The following is a 22,793-nucleotide window of genomic DNA, read 5'->3' on the forward strand; positions in this document are numbered from 1 at the left end:
GCGGGCGTGCAAGGCAATGCATGCGAGCAGGCATTGCATGGAGTGCAGTGCAATGCAATGGCAACGCGGCGCCCTGCATGCATGCATGCAACTTCCACCGGCGCTCCGGACTTGGCAGGTGAGGGGGGTCCCCAGTGGGCGGCAGAGAGAGCCGGGAGGGCGAAGGGGAGCCGGGGGGGGAGCAGCGCTGCTCCCCGAGCCGAGCCCGGGGGGAAACTTCGGTGTTGTTGCGCCGGGCTGCGAGTGGGTCAGGCGAGTGGCCCAAGGGAGCACCCAGGGATTGTCCTGGCCAGGTGGGGTGATTTGAACCCTGCTCTCTGCCCGGTCTTTGTCCTCATTTAGCCCCCACATGTGCATGACTGTGCATGACTGAGGTTTTCCCCCCTCGTCTTGGCTATGGTGTGAGTCTGTCCTGTTAATTAATGGGGTTCTGCCTTCGAAGAAGATGAGCCAGCCCTCAAGGAGGTGATTATGTAATTTGCTAGCAATTCATGTCCCTCCCGGCGTGACGCTGCGCGCTGACATCACGGGGCTGTAATGGTGGTGTGCCTCGAGATTTTTTTCATGAAACAAGTGTGCCTTTGCCCAAAAAAGGTTGGGAAACACTGCTCTAAGGATCAAAATGGCGTTGGAATGAGGAGAGTCAGTTAAAGTATGGATTTTCTACAAATTTATAAAGCTAGGTATCTTCCCCGAGCTGTCAAGTCGAAAGGATACATTCAGGCATAATATTTGCAACATTATCATCATGGCTTTCCCAGTAGCCAAGGCCATGTTAAAAACTAGGCTGTGGGACATAGATCTTCAGGAACTAATCTTAGCTGCGAAAAAAACATGGTCCCCTCTTTATTTTCGACTCTCTAGGGTGCAGGAATTTAACCTTAATTATTTACAATTTTTGTTTAACCCGCAAGAAAAAAGGGCTTTTTCTCTGCCTATGTTCAAGTCTAATCCTCCTAACCTCCTTTGGGGCAGGTTTGTGGGTTTGGCAGAAGGAGATAGGATCTGCCCATGCGATGCCCACCTGGTGGAAACTCTAGCTCACATGGCCCTTAAATGTAAAATTTATGATGATCTCCGCCAACAATTTTTAGACCACCTATGCATTCCAACCTGGAAACCAGAGGAGGAGGTGGTACGCTTCTTATTACAGGGGAGAGACCAGGAGCTCCCCAAGACAGTAGCTAAGTTCCTCTATTTGATTTTTTGTCGCCAAAGTACGCTACAGGATCCTGCCCTTGCTGGAGAGATGAAATAGATTGCCTCTTCTTCCCTTTGGCAAATGACTGTACTGTTGAAATGGCGACGAGATCGCACTGGCCTACTTATTCTTATTCTGATGCCAATAAAGGTTTGATGATTTGTAACATTGCAACAACTTTAAAGATGTGGGTCCCACTTGTCATTTCCATAACAGTGCAAAAAACAACAGTCACACGCAGACACACCATCATGCATGCTTGAGTAGAGCAACTCCAGGCCATGAGCCAAGTAGCAGCAGGGTAGGGGCCACATGTAGAGCCAGTCCCACGCTGAGCTCAAAAACACACACAGAGGCAGCAGGACTTCTTCAGTAATACTTTACTGAGCTTTGAAAGCATACAGTTCTCACTGGGTCCCCAGTGAGGCACAAAAATTAGCTCTTGAGAGCAAATCCAGTTTCAGCAGTAAAAAAATACGGCATGCAGGATATCTAAGTCAGGCACACAAACCGGCAGAAGGGAGCAAGGGAGGAAAGAGGCTGGAAGGACACAGGGCAATGTGTTTTGTCATGGAATGGTCTGAAGCTGAATATTCGCCTCCCCCCCCTTTCTCCTTTTTTAAATTTCAAACCCAAAAAGAAACAAAGTACAAGCATCAAATTCAAAATCCATATTCGTATTTTAACATAAGCTTATTACATAGGTAAAGGTAAAGGGACCCCTGACCATTAGGTCCAGTCGTGACTGACTCTGGGGTTGCGGCGCTCATCTCACTTTACTGGCCGAGGGAGCCGGCGTACAGCTTCCGGGTCATGTGGCCAGCATGACTAAGCCGCTTCTGGTGAACCAGAGCAGCGCACGGAAATGCCGTTTACCTTCCCGCTGGAGTGGTACCTATTTATCTACTTGCACTTTGATGTGCTTTCGAACTGCTAGGTTGGCAGGAGCAGGGACCGAGAAACGGGAGCTCAGCCCATCGCTGGGATTCGAACCGCTGACCTTCTGATTGGCAAGTCCTACACTCTGTGGTTTAACCCACAGCGCCACCCGCATCCCTAAGCCTATTACATAGATTACCTAAATTAAAATATACATAATCACTCTAGGCTTCCTTTTGCTATATGTAAATGAAACACAGTTTTAAAAATTATATTATAAATAATATTATAGATTCCAACAGGGCCCCCACTCCCCTTCACCCCTGTGTGATCTCAGTATTTTACTTCTTCCATCTTGTTGTGTTGTTATAGTTTAATAATTATTCAATTAATTCTATTGCTCTTTTCTTGCTTACCCCTGCATGTTTTACCCATTATCTATTCCTATTTCAATTCCGGAACAAAAATTTTTCATGTATTCCTTCACACCATCCCACTCCTTGATTATTCTCTGATTTGAGTGGCCTCCAATAAGTGCCGTCAATTTTGCCATTTCTACAAACTCGCAGTTTGTTTTGCCATTCTAATAATGATGAGTTTTCTCCCCCTTCCAATTCTTTGCGATCAGTATTCTGGCCGCTGCAGTTGCGTAAAGGAATACATTTTTCTTCTCTCTGGGGATGTCATTAGATATTAGGCCTAACAAAAAGCCTCTGGTAAACGAAATCTTAAAACATTTTTTCCATTTCTCAAAGCAATCAACTTTGCCTATTATCGTTAGCATTTGAAAAAGAAACATTAACTTTGGCAGGATATTCATTTTAATCACTAAAATTCACCTCCTTATTGATAACTCTAACCTTTACCAAATCTCTAATTGATTTTTAACTTCTTTCCAGGTCTTATTATAATTATCTTCAAACAAATTGGTATTTTTCATTGCTCCAAATTCTTTTTGCTCTGTTTGTCCATATTCTTAACCACCACCTTAGTTTTTTCTTTCTTTTTCCTAAATCCTGCCACCTTGCTAAATTCCTCCATCTTTCTCAGCAACTTGCTTACACTTCCTGTTGGTTCTTCTATCTTTACAATCATATCATCGGCAAATGCTCTTATTCTATATTCGACTCTTCCTAGTGTTATACCTCTAATCTCCTCCTCTGACCTGATAACTTGATTTAGTACCTCCAATATTAAAACAAATAACAAGGGAGATAGGGGACACCCTTGTCTTGTCCCCCTTTCTATTTTAAAGTATTCAGTCATCTCCCCATTCATTATTAAATTTACCTTTTGGTCTTGATAAATTGCTCTTAATCCAGTTGATATCCTTGTTCCCACTTCCATCTTTTCAATTATCTTCTCCACAAACCTCCAGGATACCTTATCAAAGGCTTTCTCAGCACCCACAAAAACAGATGCAGCCTTCTTCCCTGGGTTCCAGTCAAGATATTCAATAGCATCAATCACAAGTCTCACATTATTGCTCATCTTCCTTCCCGGTAAGAATCCTGTCTGATCTTGGCTAATGACTTCGTTCAACACTGTTTTTAATCTCTGGGCCAATATGTCCGCATATATCTTGTAGTCATTATTAAGTAAAGATATTGGTCTATCATTATTTATATTCTCTTTGTTCTTGTCTTGTTTAGGGTTTACTGTTATATGTGCTAATGGCCATGACTCCGGGATTCTTCCTTCCGCCATTATTTTATTTATGAGTACTTTCAGCGGAGTAGCCACTACTTCCTCCATTTTTTTTTTAATGCAAGGCGGTAAGGGCATCCGGGCCCAGCGACTTCCACAACTTCGCTTTGGAAATAGCCTGCTGTACTTCCAGCATAGAAACTGGGGCATTTAGATATGCATTTTTTTCTATTCCCACTCTGGGTAAGTCTTTCCCCTGCAGATAATTTTTTATATCTTCTTCTGTTTTCTTGCCTATATTGCATAAATTTTTGAAGTGGTTGATAAAACACTTGTTTATTTCTTCTTGTTTTCTCGCCGTCTTTGATTTTATCTATTAATCTCTCTTTCTGTCTCTTCTTCAGTTGCCATGCCAGTATTTTGCTGGGCCTATTTGCAAATTCAAAGGATCTCTGTTTCATCCATTTTATGTTATTTTGGATTTCAATGCTTAACAACTACGAGAATTGTGTTTGTAATAACTTGATTTTTGGTGCTACCTTTTTATTTTTTGGTTCCTTCGCTAGTATTTTTTCATTGCTCGCTATTTCTTCTCTTAACTGCTCTAAGTTCCTCTCATAAACTCTCTTTCCCCCTGCATTTTGCTGTATATAGAAGCCTCTAAGAAATGCTTTACCGGCACCCCAAATTATTCTTATATCAGTGTCTTGTGATTTATTGATTTCAAAGAATTATTTCAACAATTCTTGTGCTTTAATCACCAGATTTTCATCGTTTAATAAATTCTCATTTAATCGCAATCTTTTATTACCTTTTGTTTATTTTCTAATTCTAATATCACTGGATTATGACCTGTTATTGTCCTTGGGTGAATCTCTGTTTTTTTAAATTTCTATTATTAAATTATTTGAGATCTAGATTGCATAAATTCTCCCTGACGATTGTTAGGCTTCTGAAAAGAGTGTGAACTGTTTCTCCAGTGGATTTCTCTCTCTCCATGCATCCCTTAGGTTTAAGCTGTCCACCATTTGAAAAAATGTATGTGGTAGTCTCCCTTTTCTAGATATTCTGTCCCTTTCTGTCCCGTCCATTTCTAATGAAGGGACTCCGTTGAGGTCCCCCACCTTAAGGGGGGAATCCATTCTCAGGCCAAGCAGCTTTCCTCAGAAGAGGAGCTGGAGGGGGGAAAGTCATCCCCTTCGTTTCCAGTGGTCTCAGAAGGAGGGAGAGACACAGACACAGAGCAGATTAGAGAGGAATTACCTAGCTACAAGAAAATGACAAGAGAAACAGACTCAGCTGGCCCTGAAGCAGGAAGACAGATTTCCTCTGAGTTCATTGCCGTGAAGAAGAGTGGACTCTGAGAGGAAGATGTCCCACACTCCATACATCTAAATGGGTTCTCCCACTTGAATGTCTGATATTTCTTAAACATCACATTATAGCTAAAGCACTTTCTGCAATCCTTCCATTTAAAGTTATTGATGGTATGTAGGGTGTCAAATGTTAAAGTTCTTCCTGGCCACGAGTCTGTTGATGTAGGACTTCCACAAGGACAGAGCCTCAATATACTTTCCTGACGTTTATGTGGTTTGTCTTTTGTGTGAGTTTGTTGATGTATATCAAGGGATCCACTCTGACTGAAGCTCCTTCCACATGCCATACATTTAAATGGTTTCTTCCCTGTGTGTCTGCTGATGTTTTCTAAGATTTCCACTTTGATTGAAGCTTTTTCCGCACTTCATGCATTTAAATGGTTTCTCCCCTATGTGAGTCCGCTGGTGTAATTTAAGGTCTCCATTCTGACTGAAGCTCTTTCCGCACTCAATGCATTTAAATGGTTTTCCCCCCTGTGTGAGTCCGTTGATGTCTTCTAAGCATTGCATTGAAACTGAAGCACTTCCCACACTCCACACATTTATATGGTTTCTCCCCTGTGTGAGCCCATTGATGTATATTGAGGTGTCCACTCTGACTGAAGCTCTTTCCACACTCCATACATTTATATGGTTTCTCTCCTGTGTAAATCTGTTGATATCTTCTGAGGGTTGCAATGAAACTGAATTGATTTCCGCATTCCATGCATTCTTATGGTTTCTCCCCTGTGTGTGTCCATTGATGTGTTTTAAGGTCTCCATTCTGACTGAAGCTCTTTCCGCACTCAATACATTTAAATGGTTTTCCCCCTGCCTGTGTGAGTCAGTTGATGTCTTCTAAGGCCTGAATCGTAACTGAAGCTCTTTCCGCATTCCATGCATTTATATGGTTTCTCCCCTGTGTGAATCCGTTGATGTTTTTTAAGGTCTGCATTCTGACTGAAGCTCTTTCCGCACTCAATACATTTAAATGGTTTTTCCCCTGTGTGAGTCCGTTGATGTATTCTAAGTGCTCCATTTTTACTAAAGCTCTTTCCACACTCCATGCATTTAAATGGTTTCTCCCCTGTGTGAGTCCGTTGATGATTTCTAAGGTGTGCACTCTGACTGAAGCTCTTTCCACACTCCATACATTTATATGGTTTCTCCTCTGTGTGAATCCGTTGATGTCTTCTAAGGCTTCCACTATCACTAAAGCTCTTTCCGCACTCCATACATTTAAATGGTGTCTCCCCTGTGTGACTCCGTTGATGCATATTGCGGTGTCCACTTTGACTGAAGCTCTTTCCACACTCCATACATTTATATGGTTTTTCACCAGTGTGAGTTCGCTGGTGTAATTTAAGGTCTGCATTCTGACTGAAGCTCTTCCCACACTCCCTGCATTCATATGGTTTCTCCCCTGTGTGAGTCTGGTGATGTTTACTGAGGTTTCCACTCTTACTGAAGCTCTTTCCACACTCCATACATTTATATGGTTTTTCACCCGTGTGAGTCCGTAGATGTGAACTTAAATGTCCACTCCGACTGAAGCTCTTTCCACACTCCATACATTTATATGGTTTCTCCCCTGTGTGAATCCGTTGATGTCTTCTAAGTCTTCCACTATCACTAAAGCTTTTTCCGCACTCCATACATTTAAATGGTGTCTCCCCTGTGTGAATCCGTTGATGTGTTCTAAGGCTTCCACTATCACTAAAACTCTTTCCACACTCCATACATTTAAATGGTTTCTCCCCTGTGTGAGTCCGTTGATGCATATTGCGGTGTCCACTATGACTGAAGCTCTTTCCACACTCCATACATTTATATGGTTTTTCACCAGTGTGAGTTCGCTGGTGTAATTTGAGGTCTGCATTCTGACTGAAGCTCTTCCCACACTCCATGCATTCATATGGTTTCTCCCCTGTGTGAGTCTGGTGATGTTTACTGAGGTTTCCACTCTTACTGAAGCTCTTTCCACACTCCATACATTTATATGGTTTTTCACCTGTGTGAGTCCGTAGATGTGAACTTAAATGTCCACTCCGACTGAAGCTCTTTCCACACTCCATACATTTATATGGTTTCTCCCCTGTGTGAATCCGTTGATGTCTTCTAAGGCTTCCACTATCACTAAAGCTCTTTCCGCACTCCATACATTTAAATGGTGTCTCCCCTGTGCGAGTCCGTTTATGCATATTGCGGTGTCCACTCTGACTGAAGCTCTTTCCACACTCCATGCATTTAAATGGTTTTTCCCCTGTGTGAGTCCGCTGGTGTATATTGAGGAGTCCTCTTAGACTGAAGTTCTTCTCACACTCCCTGCATTGGAATCCTTTCTTGTCCATGTGAGTCTGCTGATGTGTTCTAAGTGTTCTACTATCAGTGAAACTTTTCCCACTCTCCATACCTTTAAATGTTTTCTCCCCTCTTGGAGTCATTGATATGAGCTATGTGTGCTCATTCAATGAAGCATATCCCACATTTCACACATTTTAATTTCTATTCCTAATGAAACGAAAGGTGCCCCATTCCTTGGAATTCTGAATGTCTTCTCCATTACCTTCTTCAGAGTTGGAGGAAAGGAAATCCTGTTTGGGTTACAAGAAAGAGAACAAAGGGAAAGAGAACACATCAAGCGCCATTACACCTTCTCTTATTTCAACATCTCCTACATTCTCCCATGTCCTACCCATGTTCCCAATTTTTTGGAAATGAAAAAGCAATGTCATCAAATGATAGTAATGCATCACCACCTTTCATACTCCTCAATCATCGTTAATAAAGCAGCATGATCTTGGAATACAGCCTTTTCAAATCAATTGTTTCCTCACAGGAAAGGCAGCTGCTCTCTGTCCATGAACAGGCCCTCTCTTTCTCCGGTCCATCGTTCCTTTGGATATTCCCCATCCTCTGCATCATAATCCTCCATCCACCTCTAGATGTTTATGGATCACCTGCACAGTCCCATTGGCCACAAGAGGTCCATGTGGACTATTATGTGAGACCCTGGTCTACATCTTTTCCAGGGACTGTGGTCTGGGTCAGTCAGAGAATTAGTGACAAGGTTTGGTGTTGGGATCAGCTGAATGGGTGCTCAGGGAAGGTCCTGTTCTTAGAGATGGACGTCCCTCTACATGCCTCGCATTGCAGTGAGAGAGCAGGAGAAGCAGAAGGAAAGAAGATGGCAAATGGGAATCCCAATGGTTCTTTATAATGATGATGTGCTGCCTGATCTCAAGCCCCTCTTCTGACACAAGATTACCCTAATCTGGCACTGACAAAGCTGGATATTCAAGGCAAAGGGATAACTGTACTTATCCCTTCATCCTTGAATATGTAGTGTTGATTTATTGATGGCCTGATGTTGTGATATTTCCAGAGACATGAATTTATTCCTTATCTGTCTCAAATATCTGGGTACCTTTGGTGGGGGTCATGTCATGCACCTTATGGGGTAATTTATCCACCATTAGTCCCCATCCTGCACTCAGCTCTCACCTGTGGCTTCCAGAAGCTGTCAGCATGCAACAAGGGCCACAATCCCAGAAATCGCTTCAACCGGCCGGCAAAACCAGGTGAGGATTGTTGATGGGTCTCAAATCCTTGGTGTATTAGGGAATTCTGCTGCAGGTGAAGGCAGGCCCTGGTGGATGGAGAGGAGGAGAAAAACAGTGAATCCCACAGTCCAGAAGACAGATTCCACCCCTGGTGCAGAGGAAAGTGAAGGGCCGATGGCATCGTCAACCGGGGAAGGAAGCCCATCGAGAAGGAAAACTCTGCTCCTAAACTTTCACTGCCTCTTGAGCTATGTTCAGGGGAAGAAAAGGCTATGGAGGAAAACCTACACAAATCCAGAGTGGAGTCTCTAAGATGGTTGGATGGTGTCCTTCGCATCTTCTTCATTCAACTCCTGAAGCCAAGCTGGTGCCAAACATACTGCTCTGCTTTCCTTGGGACCATATAAGCCAGGCTCATCTCGCTTTAGTGGCCGAGGGAGCCAGCGTACGGCTTCCAGGTCATCTTGCCAGCATGACTGAGCCGCTTCTGGCGAACAAGAGCAGGGCATGGAAACGCCGTTTACCTTCCTGCTGGAGAGGTACCTATTTATCTACTTGCACTTTGATGTGCTTTTGAACTGCTAGGTGGGCAGGAGCAGGGACCGAACAGCGGGAGCTCACCGCATCACGAGGATTTGAACCGCTGACCTTCTGATTGGCAAGTCCTAGGCTCTGTGGTTTAACCCACATCACCACCCGCATCCCATATTTACATCATACGGCACTGTAAAAGTATTCAAAATTTTTGTTTTTCGAAGAAAATACCACAATGTATCCGGTGGCTCCTTGAAAGCTAAAGAAAGTATTGTGGCGGAAGCTTTTGGGGGTGCAGGACCAGGAAAGCTCCTGCCGCCATGATCCTTCCAATGGGGATTCAGGCCTCATCATGGGACTTGAACTGCCCTGGCTGATTATCTCCAATGGGATAGATATTGAGAGGAAAGCTGTTTCCTGGTTCTGCTGGATCTCTTAGCGGCTTTGGAGACCTTTGGCCATGGTGTCCTTCTGGAGCTCTAGGGGAGCTGTGGGCCCTGTTATGCAGTGGTTCCCCTCCTTCCTCCTGGGCCATGTCCAGAGAGTGGTGTTCAGACCCCTGGATGCTTACTTGTGGGCTGCCCCAGGGCTCCATCCTCTCCCCTATGCTTTTTACTATCTATATGCAGCCACTGGGAGAGATCATCAGGGGGGTTGGATTGGGTGTTCACCAGTATGTGGATGATGCCCAGTTCTTCCTCTCTTTTAAATTGGAACTAGTGAAGATGGTGAATGCCATGTGTGGCTGTCTGTAGGTGGTTGGAGGATGGATGGCGGGTAACACATTGAGGCTGAATCCTGACAAGACAGAAATACTGTCCCTGGGGGAGGATGGGGGCATTCCTGGTCCTGATGGGATAACTCTGCCCCTGAAGGACCAGGTGTGCAACCTAGGGGTCATTTTGGACTCCCAGCTGTCCATGGAGGCACAGATCAATTCTGTGTCCAGGGCAGCTGTCTGGCAGCTCCATCTGGTACACAGGATGAGGCCCAACTAGCCTGCAGACTGTCTGGCCAGAGTGGTGCATGCTCTGGTTATCTCCTGCTTGGAGTACTGCCAGCTGCTCTACATGGGGCTACCTTTGAAGGTGACTCTGAAACTGCAACTAATCCAGAATGGGGGACCTAGACTAGTTACTGGGAGCAGCCACTAAGACCACATAACACTATTTCTAAAGTATATTCCCTGGCTCCCAGCGCATTTCCGAGCACAATTCAAATGGTTGGGGCTGACTTTTAAAGTGTCTGTGGAATGTGAAACACAAGAACAGTCAAGTACAACATCCCTAGAGTGGAAATAAAAGGGGATGTCTGGAGCATCCAGTCAGAACTTCCGGTTTCTCCTAGGCTGGGACAGACTTCTTCTGCATGTGACTAGAGGTGGGTGCGACCTCACCTGCCCAGGTAACAAAAGAGCAGGACTGGTCAGCCACTCTCTCTCTGACTACATTCGTCAAAGAAGCAACATCTGCTTAGCCTAAGATGCTTTCTTGGGCTGTCTCCTTATGGGATAGTATCCAGGAGTATGTAACTTTTGTAACTTAAGTCTGCCTTCTGGGATCCATTTGTGAACAGAATGTGTGAGTCAACTCTTTTTATACTTTTATAGAAGACTGTGTCGTGTCTTATCTTTTTATGAGGGACTAAAGGGGAAATTACCAAGGAAACTTATTTTAGAGGCTTTAGCGAGCCTGAGCAAACGCATCCGCTGTAAGTTTAAAAGGGGGAATGTTACTCTGCTAAATTGTACAACTTGTTAACACAAGTTGAAAAGGATATAATCTAACAATATATCCTCTCCTGCATCCCTGAACATTCCCAGTGTCATGGTTGCTTTTTTCAGGCATAGAAAAGTATGGATGTAATGTATAGCGATAATTCCTAACCTATTTATTCAAGAAGGTTCTGGTAGTTTTACTCTGCATGATTCAAAGCTGGTGTTTTCTTTAGATCATGGGGAGGCAAACTAAGGCCTGGGGGTATAAATGTGATGCGGTTTTTAAAAGTTATTTTGGAGCTCGTACTGCTATATCAGCTCATAAAATGTTATGGGTGGAGAAAATCACAGGGTTGCCGTAAACTATAATCCCCCCCAGGAAATCTCATTCATCTACAGTCTGTAAATTTGGGGAGGTCACACACCTCACCTGTGCTAATACTGGCAGTATTTGGCCTGCACAGGCACACCCGGTGTGTAGAGCCTCCAGCCCCAAGCACATGAAAATGGGTCCTTTGACTGGGAAGATTCATGCAGTCGCTGTCATTGGATGCTGAAGGATTGTATCTCAGCTTGTCAGTCACTCTGACATTGGCTACAAAGAATAAGAGGAACAGAAATGCTTTTGAGGTGCAACTTCTGTATCAATCCTGAGAGCCATTCCATGGACTCTGCACCCCTGTTTCTGATGACAGGTGTACATTATCCTCATCCTCAAGAAAGGACAATTAAAGATGGAAGCCTGAGAGAGAGGAAAAGGCTTGTGGCTGCTTCCTGGGTGGGATGGCGGAAACCAAGAGCCGCTTCTGAGAAGGCCTCCCCCCTCCCCTCTTCCTCTCGGGATTTCCTCTCCTCTCCAGGGGACCAGTGGTTGGACTGGGCAGAAGCGCTGTGTCTGGACAGGGCAATGGGCTTATGGGGTGGGAAGAGGATGGAGACTGCAGGAAGGAAGGGGTGGGGGGACTGGACCCCCCACTTTCCAGGGATCCCTCTCTGGTCACCTTGAAGGGGGGGCATTCCTGGCAGGAGGGAGAAGCCAAGGCGTCACCTCTGGAGAGTCATCGTGGGCGTCATGATGGAGACGCCCTACCCAGACTGTCCTTCCTTCCTATATCTCTCCCTCTCCCCCCCCCCAATGCTGCCCTTCCCTGCCCCAGGGATGCTCCCCTCCCTCCCGCCACTTCCTTGACCCCCTCCCTCTCTCCTGAGTCTACCCTGCATCCAGAGGCTCCCTTGGCTCTGCTCACCCCACACCCTGCGCCCCCATCTCTCCAGCTGGAGGCGCCCCCCCAAGACAAGCAGGGGAGGGACAGGGGTCTCTATCCCTCGTGCCCGTCGTGGCCCAACTCTCTCTGCGCGGAGCCCCCAGCGCTCCGGGGATGCCTGCACGGGGGACACGGGGCGATGGGGTCCTCATGGGGACTCCCTGGGTGGGGGTCCCATTCCCGCCCCTGTCAAGGCGCCTAAGGGGCCGGGAAAAGCCCCCTTCGCAGCACGCGTGCAGGGATCCAGGCCCTGCCGACGGGGCCCACGAAAGGCGCTTTGGGGAGCTGGCGGGGTCTCTGGGTCCTCTTCTCTCTCCGCCCCCCCCCCGCAACCTCTTTACCTCTTTGTCCTCGCTCCCGATTCTCCTTTCCTTTCCTGCAACATCCACGTTGGGCGGGGATCCTCCTTTGCCCGTCCTCCTCCCCTTTCCGAAAGCCCCCCCCCCTAGATCTACGGGGCAGAGCAGCAATCCGGAGTGGAAGCTGTACTTGCGAGAGAAGCAGGGCAGGTTCTCATTTCCGGAGCGAAGCCGGATTGGAGGAGGAGGAGGAGGAGGAGCAATGTATTGGGGGAGGGATCTGAGATTGTGTGGGCGGGATGAGAGAAGGATGTGCCGGGAGGGGAGGGAAAGAATGGGGGGGGGAGGAGGAGAGGAAATCCCCCCCGGTCTTCCTTCTGGATCAGGAGAGCGGGGGAGGGGCTGATCCCGACAATCCAACAGCGAAGTCACAAAATGAGTTCTGCATGGTAATCAGCTCAGACTCCGAGTTCGTGTTTTGGCAACATGACAGGTCTGTCTGTCCGTCAGGATGCCTGAGGATTCCTGCTCGCTGCCTTTTCCTGGCCAGCCTGAGAGATCACTGGAAAGGGAGGATTTCTTGACTCCAGAATCCATCATCGCAGACCCGTTTCATTCAGACCCAGAGATCTGCTCTTTGGACAAGCCTGCTTGGATCATGTGGATCATCAATGGATCATATGAATCATCACTGGATCATCCATGATGTCATACCCGTCTCACGTGGGGGGGGGGGCCCTCAGGAAGAATCTCCTGCCACGTGACGGGGGTCAGACAGGGCTGCTGTTTTGCTCTCCTTACTATTTCAGCTCAGGTTTTCCTGGCAGAAGTTCTATTTCATCAAGAAATGGGTGGATTCATTGAGGAAAGGGGGTACATTGTAAAGAGGCAAATGTGTATACTTTGTTACCACCCAGTGAGTTGTGTTGCAAAGGCCATTTGCAGAAAGGCTCCTATTGTATCACCTGCGGCTACATGCCGGAGTTTTGGTCTTTTTGCGGAAATGTGTCTGTGTAAATGCGCTCATCCTCGTGCATTTATAATGGCAAGACATTAAATCCCATGAGATCCACAAGCACCAGAACCATAAGCCCACATAGGAGTCCAAAAGCACAGAACGAAGCAGCCCTATCAAAAACAGGGTGTCGAACAACAACAACTTTTTTTGTACCCCACCCATCCAACTGGATTGCTCCAGCCACTCTGGGCAGCTTCCCAAAGAATAGAAGAAAATATAACCCAACATAAAACATTAAAAGCTTCCCGATACGGAGCTGCTTTCAGGCGTTTATGGAGGTTTATCTCCATGACATCTGGTGGGAGGGCGTTCCACAGGGCAGTCACGACAACGCAGAAGGCCCTCTGTAACCTCACTTCTCGCAATGAGGGACCTGCCAGAAGACCCTCAGAGCTGGACCTCAGTGTCCGCGCTGAACGATGGGGGTGGAGACGCTCCTTCCCTTCTACTGGGCTGAGACCATTTAGGGCTTTCAAGGTCAGCACCAACACTTTGAATGGTGATCAGAAACAGACCGGGAGCCAGTGAAGATTTCTTAGGACCCTTGTTCAGGGGCCAGCTGTTAGGGGGCCTTTCAGCTGCTGTCCAAAACTGAATGTATCCCTTGCCGGAAGTGAACCATAAACCTCTCCTCCTCCGCCTTCTCGGGATGCTATTGGTGCGCGATGCTCCGGCTCTCGAGAGAGGGAGAGGCGTGAGTTGGGTGCGCTCGGCTTGCCAAGGGTTAAACGGAAATGAGCTGGATTCCTAGACAGGAAAGTAAGAGGGGGGGCAGGGTCCTCCAGAGCGAAAGCCCAATCCCCCCCTTTCCTGCAAGAAGTCGGGCGTGTGGGGTTCTCGTTGGTTCGGCTCTGCAGAGGCTGCCTGGGGGGGGGGGGCGCCTGCTGGGATCCGGTGAGTCTCCTCCCTCCCAGCATAGGGCCCATGGGGAGAGCGGGGGTCCCAGTGCTGCATGGCGAGAGGGGGGTAAGTCAGGGCGCGGAGGGTCGCAGGAGGGCGGCAGCTCTGCTCTTCCTTTGCATGGATGCGCTGCTGGCCCCTTGGATCCAGGAGTGGGGAAATGCATGCAAATAAAGCCCATTCAGATGTATGGTTGTTGTTTAGTCGTTTAGTCGTGTCCAACTCTTCGTGACCCCCTGGAACAGAGCACGCCAGGCACTTCTGTCTTCCACTGCCTTATCTCCTCCTGGCACCTGAGTATTATTGGCCATACCTAGGAGTCCCTTAGGAGTCCTAAGGGACGGGGGTGGCACTGTGGGTTAAACCACTGAGCCTAGGACTTGCTGATTAGAAGGTTGGCGGTTCGAAGCCCTGCGATGGGGTGACCTCCCATCCCTCCCGTTGCTCGGTCCCTGCTCCGCTCCCATCGCTCCCGTTGCTCGGTCCCTGCTCCTGCCAACCTAGCAGTTCGAAAGCATGTCCAAGTGCAAGTAGATAAATAGGTACCGCTCCAGCGGGAAAGTGAAGGGTGTTTCCGTGTGCTGCTATGGTTCGCCAGAAGCAGCTTAGTAGTCAGAAGCTACTTTGATACGGCAGACTGCAGAAGAAGCCAAGGAAAAGGCAGTTGTTGTGGAACGTAAAATTACACAATTGGAAAAAGAGAGTGTACCAGTTCTACAGAGGCAACTTGAGGATCATAGGTTGACGCTTTCTATGATTGAGCTTAAGGAAAAACAGACGAATTTGAGGATCAGAGCTCTACCTGAATTGGAGAAGAGTAGTTTAATAGATTTTCTCACGCAGGAGCTTGTGGATTTCTGGGACCTGGATTTGGAGCAGGAGTGCTTTGAAATTGTGAGAGCCTTTAGACTAGGAAGAGGAGGGAAGAAAGAGAAGAATAGAATAAGAGACTGTTTGATTACCCTCCGAGCTAAAGAAGAGAGAGATAAAATTTTGGGCTGGCATTACCTGAAGCCTCTGGAAGTATTACAGTCAAGAGTGGAAATTTTTAAAGACATCCCGAAATATCTTTTGGATCTTAGGTCAAATTACAGTGACTTGGTTGCCCTGCTGAGAAAGAACAAAATCAACTTTAGGTGGGAATTTCCCCAAGGTCTATCCTTCAGTTTCAAAGGAGGGAAAATAAAAATAAGATCAGTAGAAGATAAAGTTAAATTTTTGAATAACTATGAAGAAGACCTGCAGAAGGAGCTTGGAAAAGAGTCAAGAGCATCGGACAGAAGATCACCAGACAGAGGACTTGAACAAAAAGCATTGGACAAAAGATCACCAAAAAGAGGAATACTGGACATAGCAAAACTATGTTTTGGACTGGACAACTCAGAGAATGTGATACCAACACCACCAACAGAAGAAAAGCAAGCAGTGGGTGCAGCTGGAGGAAAATCAGAGTAATTACATCATGGCATTGCAAATATTAAGTTGGAATGTTAATGAACTCCCCCGAAAAAAGGCGCAGAGTCTTTCATTTATTGAAAAAGGAACAATTGGACTTGATTTGTCTACAAGAAACACATGTGATAAGGCTACACAGGAAGATATTGAGTAATAAAAGACTGGGCCTTGGATTTGTTTCATCAGATAAAGTTAAAAAAAGAGGAGTTGTCCTATATGCAAAGCAGAGCCTATCACCGAAATTTATATTTGAAGATGATCAAGGAAGATTTATTGCAATTGAAATCCAATCACAAGGAGAGAAATTTTTGATAGTAGGCATTTATGCACCAAATGAAGGAAAAGCGGAATTTTTTAAGAAGCTGCATGAGACTTTGATGGACTATTTGGATTACAATATGATTTTGATGGGAGAGATGAATGGAGTGGTGTCTACAAATATGGACAAGGCACAGAGACAGGTAGTTACCAAAGATGGTAGACTACCAAAAACCTTTTTTGACATGACTGAAAATATGGATTTAGTTGACATCTAGAGAATGAAGAACCCTCTAGGAAGAGAGGGAACTTTCTTCGCGGAGGCTAAAATGACATGGACAAGAATTGACCAAATTTGGGTAACTAGAGGACTAGTTCCGAGGACTAGCAAAGTGGAAATTTGCCCCAAAACTTGTTCTGATCATAATGCTGTGAAGATGGAAATGAAATTGACGCCAATTGGTTCCTTCAGATGGAGGATGAATGATGCTTTGTTTAGGAATGAAGAAGTGACCAAGAAGGCCCAAAAAACCTTGAGAGATTATTTTGAGACAAATATGAATACTACAGTGGAAAAAAGAGTGATTTGGGAGTAAAGCGGTTATGAGAGGATTTCTGATACAACAAAATGCAATTAAGAAGAGAACTCAAAATGAAAAAAAAGATAAAATTCTGGAGAAAATAAAGGAAGGAGAGAAGAAACTGAGAGCAAAACCAAAGTCACAGGAGATCCTGAAAGAGATAAAGCTATATCAAGTACCATATATGAAAATGATTGTCAGGGGTTCAGGAGCAGAGGCAAGGGCAAGGGAGGAAACAGAGAGCGAGGGGGAGGAGGCAGAAGAGAAAATGAGTGATGACGACGACCCGAGATCTCTGAGTCTTTCCAGTGAATCAGAAGATTCACAGAAAGGAGCACCAGTGGCCAGGGCAAGGGGGGAGCCTAGGGGGACACCCCAGGAAGATAGAGCCAGAGGGGACTCAGAGGGGAGCAGTTGGAGATCGGGACCAGCGTCACAGCCAGAGAGCAGGGAAGAGGAAGGGGGCCAGGGATCAAGCGCTGGCAGCTCACAACAGGAGGGAGGGCACGAGTCAGGAGTGGCCACACCTCCATCAGGGAGCGAAGAAACGGTCAGACGGAAAGTGGAAGGTTGGGCGCGCGCGCCAAGTTCAAATGCACAGGAAAGTGACGCAGTAGGCAGCCCGGAGAGGGAGCCAGGTCCTAAAGCCCGGCGCAAGGAGACAGAAGGGTCCGGGGGGTCGGCGTCGGAGGAGTCCCGGAGGGAGGAGGCCCCGGGGGGCAGAGGGACCCAGAGGAGAACAGTCAGGCGGAAAAGGTGGAGCAGGGCTAGGATATTAAGTTGGTGCACAAGGGGCGGAGACTCAGACGGAGCTTCGCCGATCTAGACATAAGACGTAGAGTTGCACGCAGCAGCTTGAGAATGGAAACTGTAACTCAATAAAGACTTTACTTAATGATCGTTGGCTAGCGTGATCCTCTGTGAGCTAGGATCGGGGAGCAACTCTGACAGTAAGCTCCGTCCCCATCTGTTGTGGGCATCTACGGCCTCACGGAGAGGAGAGAAAGCGGGTGCCTACTAGCGAGCTCACGAACGGCAGACAACATGACGGCTGAACAGCAGATAGCGGAACTCAGAGAAGCAGTGTCACGACTGAATGCCGAGGCTCTGGCATCCAGGAAGAGAGAGGAGGACGCAGCTGCCGCCTACAGGGATCTCCAGGTCAGGTTGGAAGTGCTTACAACCGAGGGCAACTGACCCACCAACCGGAGGGGATTGGGTTGGGGAGACGAACAGGCGGTCTGGTCTCTCACTTCGATGGGAACCTGCAACAGTATCCCAACTTTAGAGCCGACGTACTGTGCGCACTGCAACTGCTGAATAAAGACTTTAGAGATGAACAAGAGAAAGTGGGATTCATCATGTCCCATTTGCATGGGGATGCTAAAGCATGGCTGTGCAATTTGTGGAGAGATAAGGATCCGGCGCTCCAAAATGCGGATGCCTTTATTAAAGCGATGGATGGGTGTTTTTTATCAAGTATTGACGTGGATCTTGCTCGGCAGCAGATACATGGACTGAAGCAAGGGAGGGCCAGTGTACGGCAGTACCATGCCCGCTTTTTCGCTTTGGTCAGTGCCCTGGAATGGGACAGAGATTCGGCTCCTGTAAGAGACCTGTTTTGGGAGGGATTGCACGGCTCGGTTAAAGATGAAATTGCAAGGGGGGAGAGACCCCGGACCACGCAGGAGATCGTTCAGAGAGCGCTGGCAGTGGGGGTGCGGCTGGAAGAACGTCCATGGAGCAGGGACGAAGGGCGTGGAGGGCGCGAACCAGCCAGGGGCTCCTCCTTCCTTCCCAGAGAAGCAGCGCGTGCGCAATCCACACCTCCGCCAGGAGGAGGAGCGGAACCTATGGAGGTTGGAGGTGCAAGGGCTCAGTCAGCAGCCAGAGCCCTAGCACCGGGAGCAGTGAAAGCGAAGCCTCCTAGAGGGAACAGGAAGTGTTACATCTGCGAGGATCCAGGGCATATGGCGAAAGAGTGTCCCCGGAGGCTCCACAAGCACACTGCAGCCTCAGCAATGGTAACTGCAGCAACGCAGCAAGGAGAACCACAGCAGGGAAACGACGCAGTCTGGCTGGAGGAAGAGGCACTGGGGCCCAGCCAGACGTGTCAGTGAAGCAGTCCCCAGAGATTTTACAGCCCATGGACCCCCTCCCGCCCAAGCCAGTAGTGAGGCTCACCGCATCGCTCCAGCTGCCCAATGGCATCACCATGGACGTGCCAATCACCATTGACTCAGGAAGCAATGCGGACTTTATAGGGCAGGACTTTGTCGACCGGCACGCTATACAGTTGCTGCCTGCCACGCTGCCCCTGCAGGTTGTCACGGTGGATGGCAGGGAGCTGCTAGGGGGGCAGGTGGTGAAGCAGACGCCACCAATGGTGATGCGACTTGGGAATCACAGGGAAATCATCAGCTTCAACGTCACTCAACTATCGGACACGCCCATTGTATTGGGCATGAGTTGGCTGGACAAGCACAGCCCGACGCTGGCTTGGTACCAGAGGCAGCTGACCTTCGGCTCTTCCTTTTGTGCTGAACACTGCATCGTGCCCCGGCAGGAAGGAGAGGAAGAGGAGTCACAGCTGCAGCTAGGCACGCTACAAGCGGTTCCACACAAGTACGCAGAATTTTTGGAGGTTTTCTGCGAGAAGGAGGCAGACAGGCTACCCCCCCACAGACCATATGACTGCAAAATTGACCTGCTGCCGGGGGCGGCGCTGCCCAAAGGGAAGCTGTATTCCATGTCTGAGGACGAACTGCAGGAACTCAAAGAGTTCATTGATCATAATTTGGAGCGCGGTTTCATCCGAGAGTCCAAGGCAGTGGGGGGCAGTCCTGTATTCTTTGTTAAGAAGCGGGACACGCCCCAAAAAAGGCTGGTGAGAGCCAGTGTGGTGTAGTGGTTAAGAGCGGTAGTCACGTAATCTGGGAAACCGGGTTCGTGTCTCCGCTCCTCCACATGCAGCTGCTGGGTGACCTTGGGCTAGTCACACTTTGAAGTCTCTCAGCCCCACTCACCTCACAGAGTGTTTGTTGTGGGGGAGGAAGGGAAAGGAGAATGTTAGCCGCTTTGAGACTCCTGAAGGGGAGTGAAAGGCGGGATATCAAATCCAAACTCTTCTTCTTCTTCTTCTTGGTAGTGGACTATCGCATCTTAAACACTGTGACCAAGCCTTCGGACTTCCCCATGCCCCGAATCGACGACCTCCTCGCAAAGGTACGGAAGGGCAGCGTGTTCACCAAGTTGGACCTGCGAGGGGCGTACAACCTCATTCGCATGCGGGAAGGAGATGAGTGGAAGACAGCCATGTTCACGCCCCTGGGCACCTACGAATATAGAGTTATGCTTTTTGGATTGCAAAATGGCTCCCACGTGTTTCAAGTGTTCATGCATCACGTGTTGGCGGGGATCCTCTACAAGACGTGCGTCTGTTTCTTGGATGATATCCTGATCTTTTCGGAATCGCAGCAGGAGCATGACAGACACGTCAAGGAAGTGCTGAGCAGGCTACAGCAGCATAGGCTTTACGCCAAGCTGGAGAAGTGCCAGTTCGACCTGACGGAGGTGGATTTCCTGGGCTACAAGTTGTCTGACAAGGGGCTCGCCGTGGACAGCGCCAAGGTTCGAGCAGTGTTGGATTGGAAAAGCCCACGCAACCGGAAGGAGGTCCAACGGTTTGTCGGCTTCGCGAACTTCTATCGCAAGTTTATCAAAGGCTTTGCTATGCACACGGCGGCCATCACGGACACGCTCAGCTCCAAGAAAAAGAAGTTCATCTGGACAGAGCAGGCGGAGCAGTCCTTTCAGGCACTCAAGCGGCTCTTCGCGTCGGAAGAGCAGCTGCTTCATGTCAACCCCAGCAGGCCGATGAGGGTGGAGACAGACGCCTCGGACAGAGCCGTGGGAGCAGTCCTGCTGCAGAAAGACCCGCAGGGGGTTTGGAGGCCGGGAGCGTTTTACTCCAGGAAGCTCAGCAAGTCCGAACAGAACTACACCATCTGGGATAGGGAGTTGCTGGCCATTCATGCAGCGTTCAAAGCGTGGAGGCACTTCCTGATCGGCGCCAAGCACACGGTGCAGGTCTGCACAGATCACAAGAATCTGGAGCACTGGCGCACAGCGCAGTTCCTGAACCAGAGGCAAATACGTTGGGCTGAGTTCTTTGCGAACTTCGACTTCCGAATAGAGTATGTCCCGGGGGACACCAACATCATGGCGGATGCTCTCTCCCGTAAGCCGCAGTATCTGGAGGAGGCAACGCCAGCGGCCGCCATGCACATCTTCGCACCGACAGTGTGGGCGTGCGCTGCGGCAACAGTTGACCTGGAGGCGGTGCGACGAGCGTTGCAGGATGACTCCTTCGCGTAAGCAAAGATGGCAGAGGTGCACAGGGGCACGGCAGCGACCGACGAGTTCCAGCTGCGAGATGGATTGCTCATCCGTAAAGGGGCCATCTACGTGCCGGGAGACGAACTTCGCACCAAAGTACTGCAGCAGCTGCACGACGCGCCCACTGCCGGGCACTTTGGCAAGGAGAAGACGGTGGAATTAGTCGCCAGAGACTTCTGGTGGCCCGGAATGAGAGGGGAAGTCGCGGACTACGTGGCGAGGTGTGACACCTGCCAGAGGGCCAAACCAGTGCACAGACCGCCGGCCGGACTGTTGGAACCGCTGCAAACTCCGTTCGAACCATGGGAGAGAGTGGCCCTGGACTTTGTCACGGATCTGCCCAGCTCGAGGGGCAAGACGGCCGTGCTGGTAGTGGTGGACCTGTTCTCCAAGATGGCACATTTCATTCCGTGTGCTAAGGTGGCCACGGCGGAACAAACCGCCAAACTGTTCATAGATCACGTGTTCAAGGTTCACGGTCTGCCGCGGTCTATTCTGTCCGACCGAGGGCGACAGTTCATCTCTAATTTCTGGCAGAAGCTGATGGGCTTCCTGAACGTCAAGATCAACCTGGCGTCGGCTAGACACCCGCAGACCAACGGGCAAGCGGAGCGGGTCAATGCCATCATGCAGCAGTACCTGAGATGTTATGCGAATCAACAGCCTGCGACGTGGGTGGATTACCTGCCTCTCGCCGAGTTCGCCTACAACAACACGAAGCACGTGTCCACGGGGGTCACGCCGTTCTTCGCCAACAACGGGAGGCACCCCAGAACCTTCCCGGGACTGGAAAGAATGGGGGAGGGGGAGCCGCAGACGGCAGATGCGTTCGCGTCAGAGTTGCAGGAGGTCCACGATCAGCTGCGGCGGCACCTGGAGCTGGCCAAACACGCATACAAGGTATAAGCGGACAAACACAGAAGGGTTGGCGAAGAGATCCATGTGGGAGACTGGGTCTGGTTAGCAGCCCACGCAGTGCCGGCCAGGTCGTTAGCGAAGAAGAAACTAGGGCACAAGCAACTGGGGCCCTACCAAGTCGAAGAGCAGGTCAACCCGGTGGCTTTCAGGCTGGCGCTTCCGGAGGGTTCCAGGATGCATCCGGTGTTCCACAGATCGGTGCTCACTCCCTACAAGGCACCTCACAGATTTCAGGAACCAGGCACGGCACCAAGTCCACTCCGAGAGAGAACCGAGCAAGGGGGAGTGGCACAGGAGGAACGCATCAACGAAGTCTCGGAGATTTTGGACTCTAGATGGGGGGAAGAGGGGGTAGAATACTTTCTCGCCAAGGAGGGCACCCCGGCCAGTGCCAACAGCTGGGTACCAGGCTACGCTTTAGACGAACCTCTGCTCAAAGAAGAGTTTCATGCCCTCTTCCCACACAGGCCCGTGCCAGCTGATTTTTTCGACGACTGGCTTTTCACGCCCATGCTTTCAGCCAGCACGTTCCGGGGGTTCGACTCGGACGCGGAACCGACACGCGATGCAAGTTCCCCGGAGGGGTCACCCTCGGGATCTGCCTCAGAACCCTCGTATTGGTGGGACGATAGACCAGAGGAGCAGTGGCGCAGAAAGTGGCTGGAGGGTCCAGGACGAGCGACGCCCCCAGGAGGAAGTGAGGGAGAGACGGACATGGACGTTTTCGGGGACGACCCGGGTTTCGAGCACGGCGGCACAGAGATGGAAGCGGAGGTGACCGTCGTCGACGAGAGCAGGGAGGAAG

General features: G+C 49.1%; 2 protein-coding genes across 4 annotated transcripts in view; one reads left to right on the plus strand and one right to left on the minus strand.

The window, feature by feature from the left end:
• Positions 1-22,793, plus strand: part of LOC310688154 (uncharacterized protein) — a gene marked incomplete at its 3' end in the record, with an annotated part of 161,985 nt that overhangs the window by 97,077 nt on the left and 42,115 nt on the right. The window lies entirely within an intron of this gene.
• Positions 1-22,793, minus strand: part of LOC310686816 (uncharacterized protein) — an 82,808-nt gene that overhangs the window by 26,652 nt on the left and 33,363 nt on the right. The window contains exons 1-2 of one of the 3 annotated variants that reach the window (XM_083461095.1): positions 12,503-12,660; positions 3,936-7,676 (exon numbers count right to left, since the gene is read on the minus strand). The exons of 1 other annotated variant lie outside the window; for it this stretch is intronic. In XM_083461095.1, coding sequence (XP_083317221.1) covers positions 5,898-7,526 — 1,629 coding nt within the window. In that variant the 5' untranslated portion in view covers positions 7,527-7,676; positions 12,503-12,660 and the 3' untranslated portion in view covers positions 3,936-5,897. Of the gene's footprint in view, positions 1-3,935; positions 7,677-12,502; positions 12,661-22,793 lie in introns of those variants that run through there. One more of the 3 variants, XM_083461094.1, reaches the window with a different exon arrangement.

This window comes from Podarcis liolepis (assembly GCF_965112155.1).
Source record: "Podarcis liolepis genome assembly, chromosome: 10".
NCBI classification, from domain to species: Eukaryota; Metazoa; Chordata; class Lepidosauria; order Squamata; family Lacertidae; genus Podarcis; species Podarcis liolepis.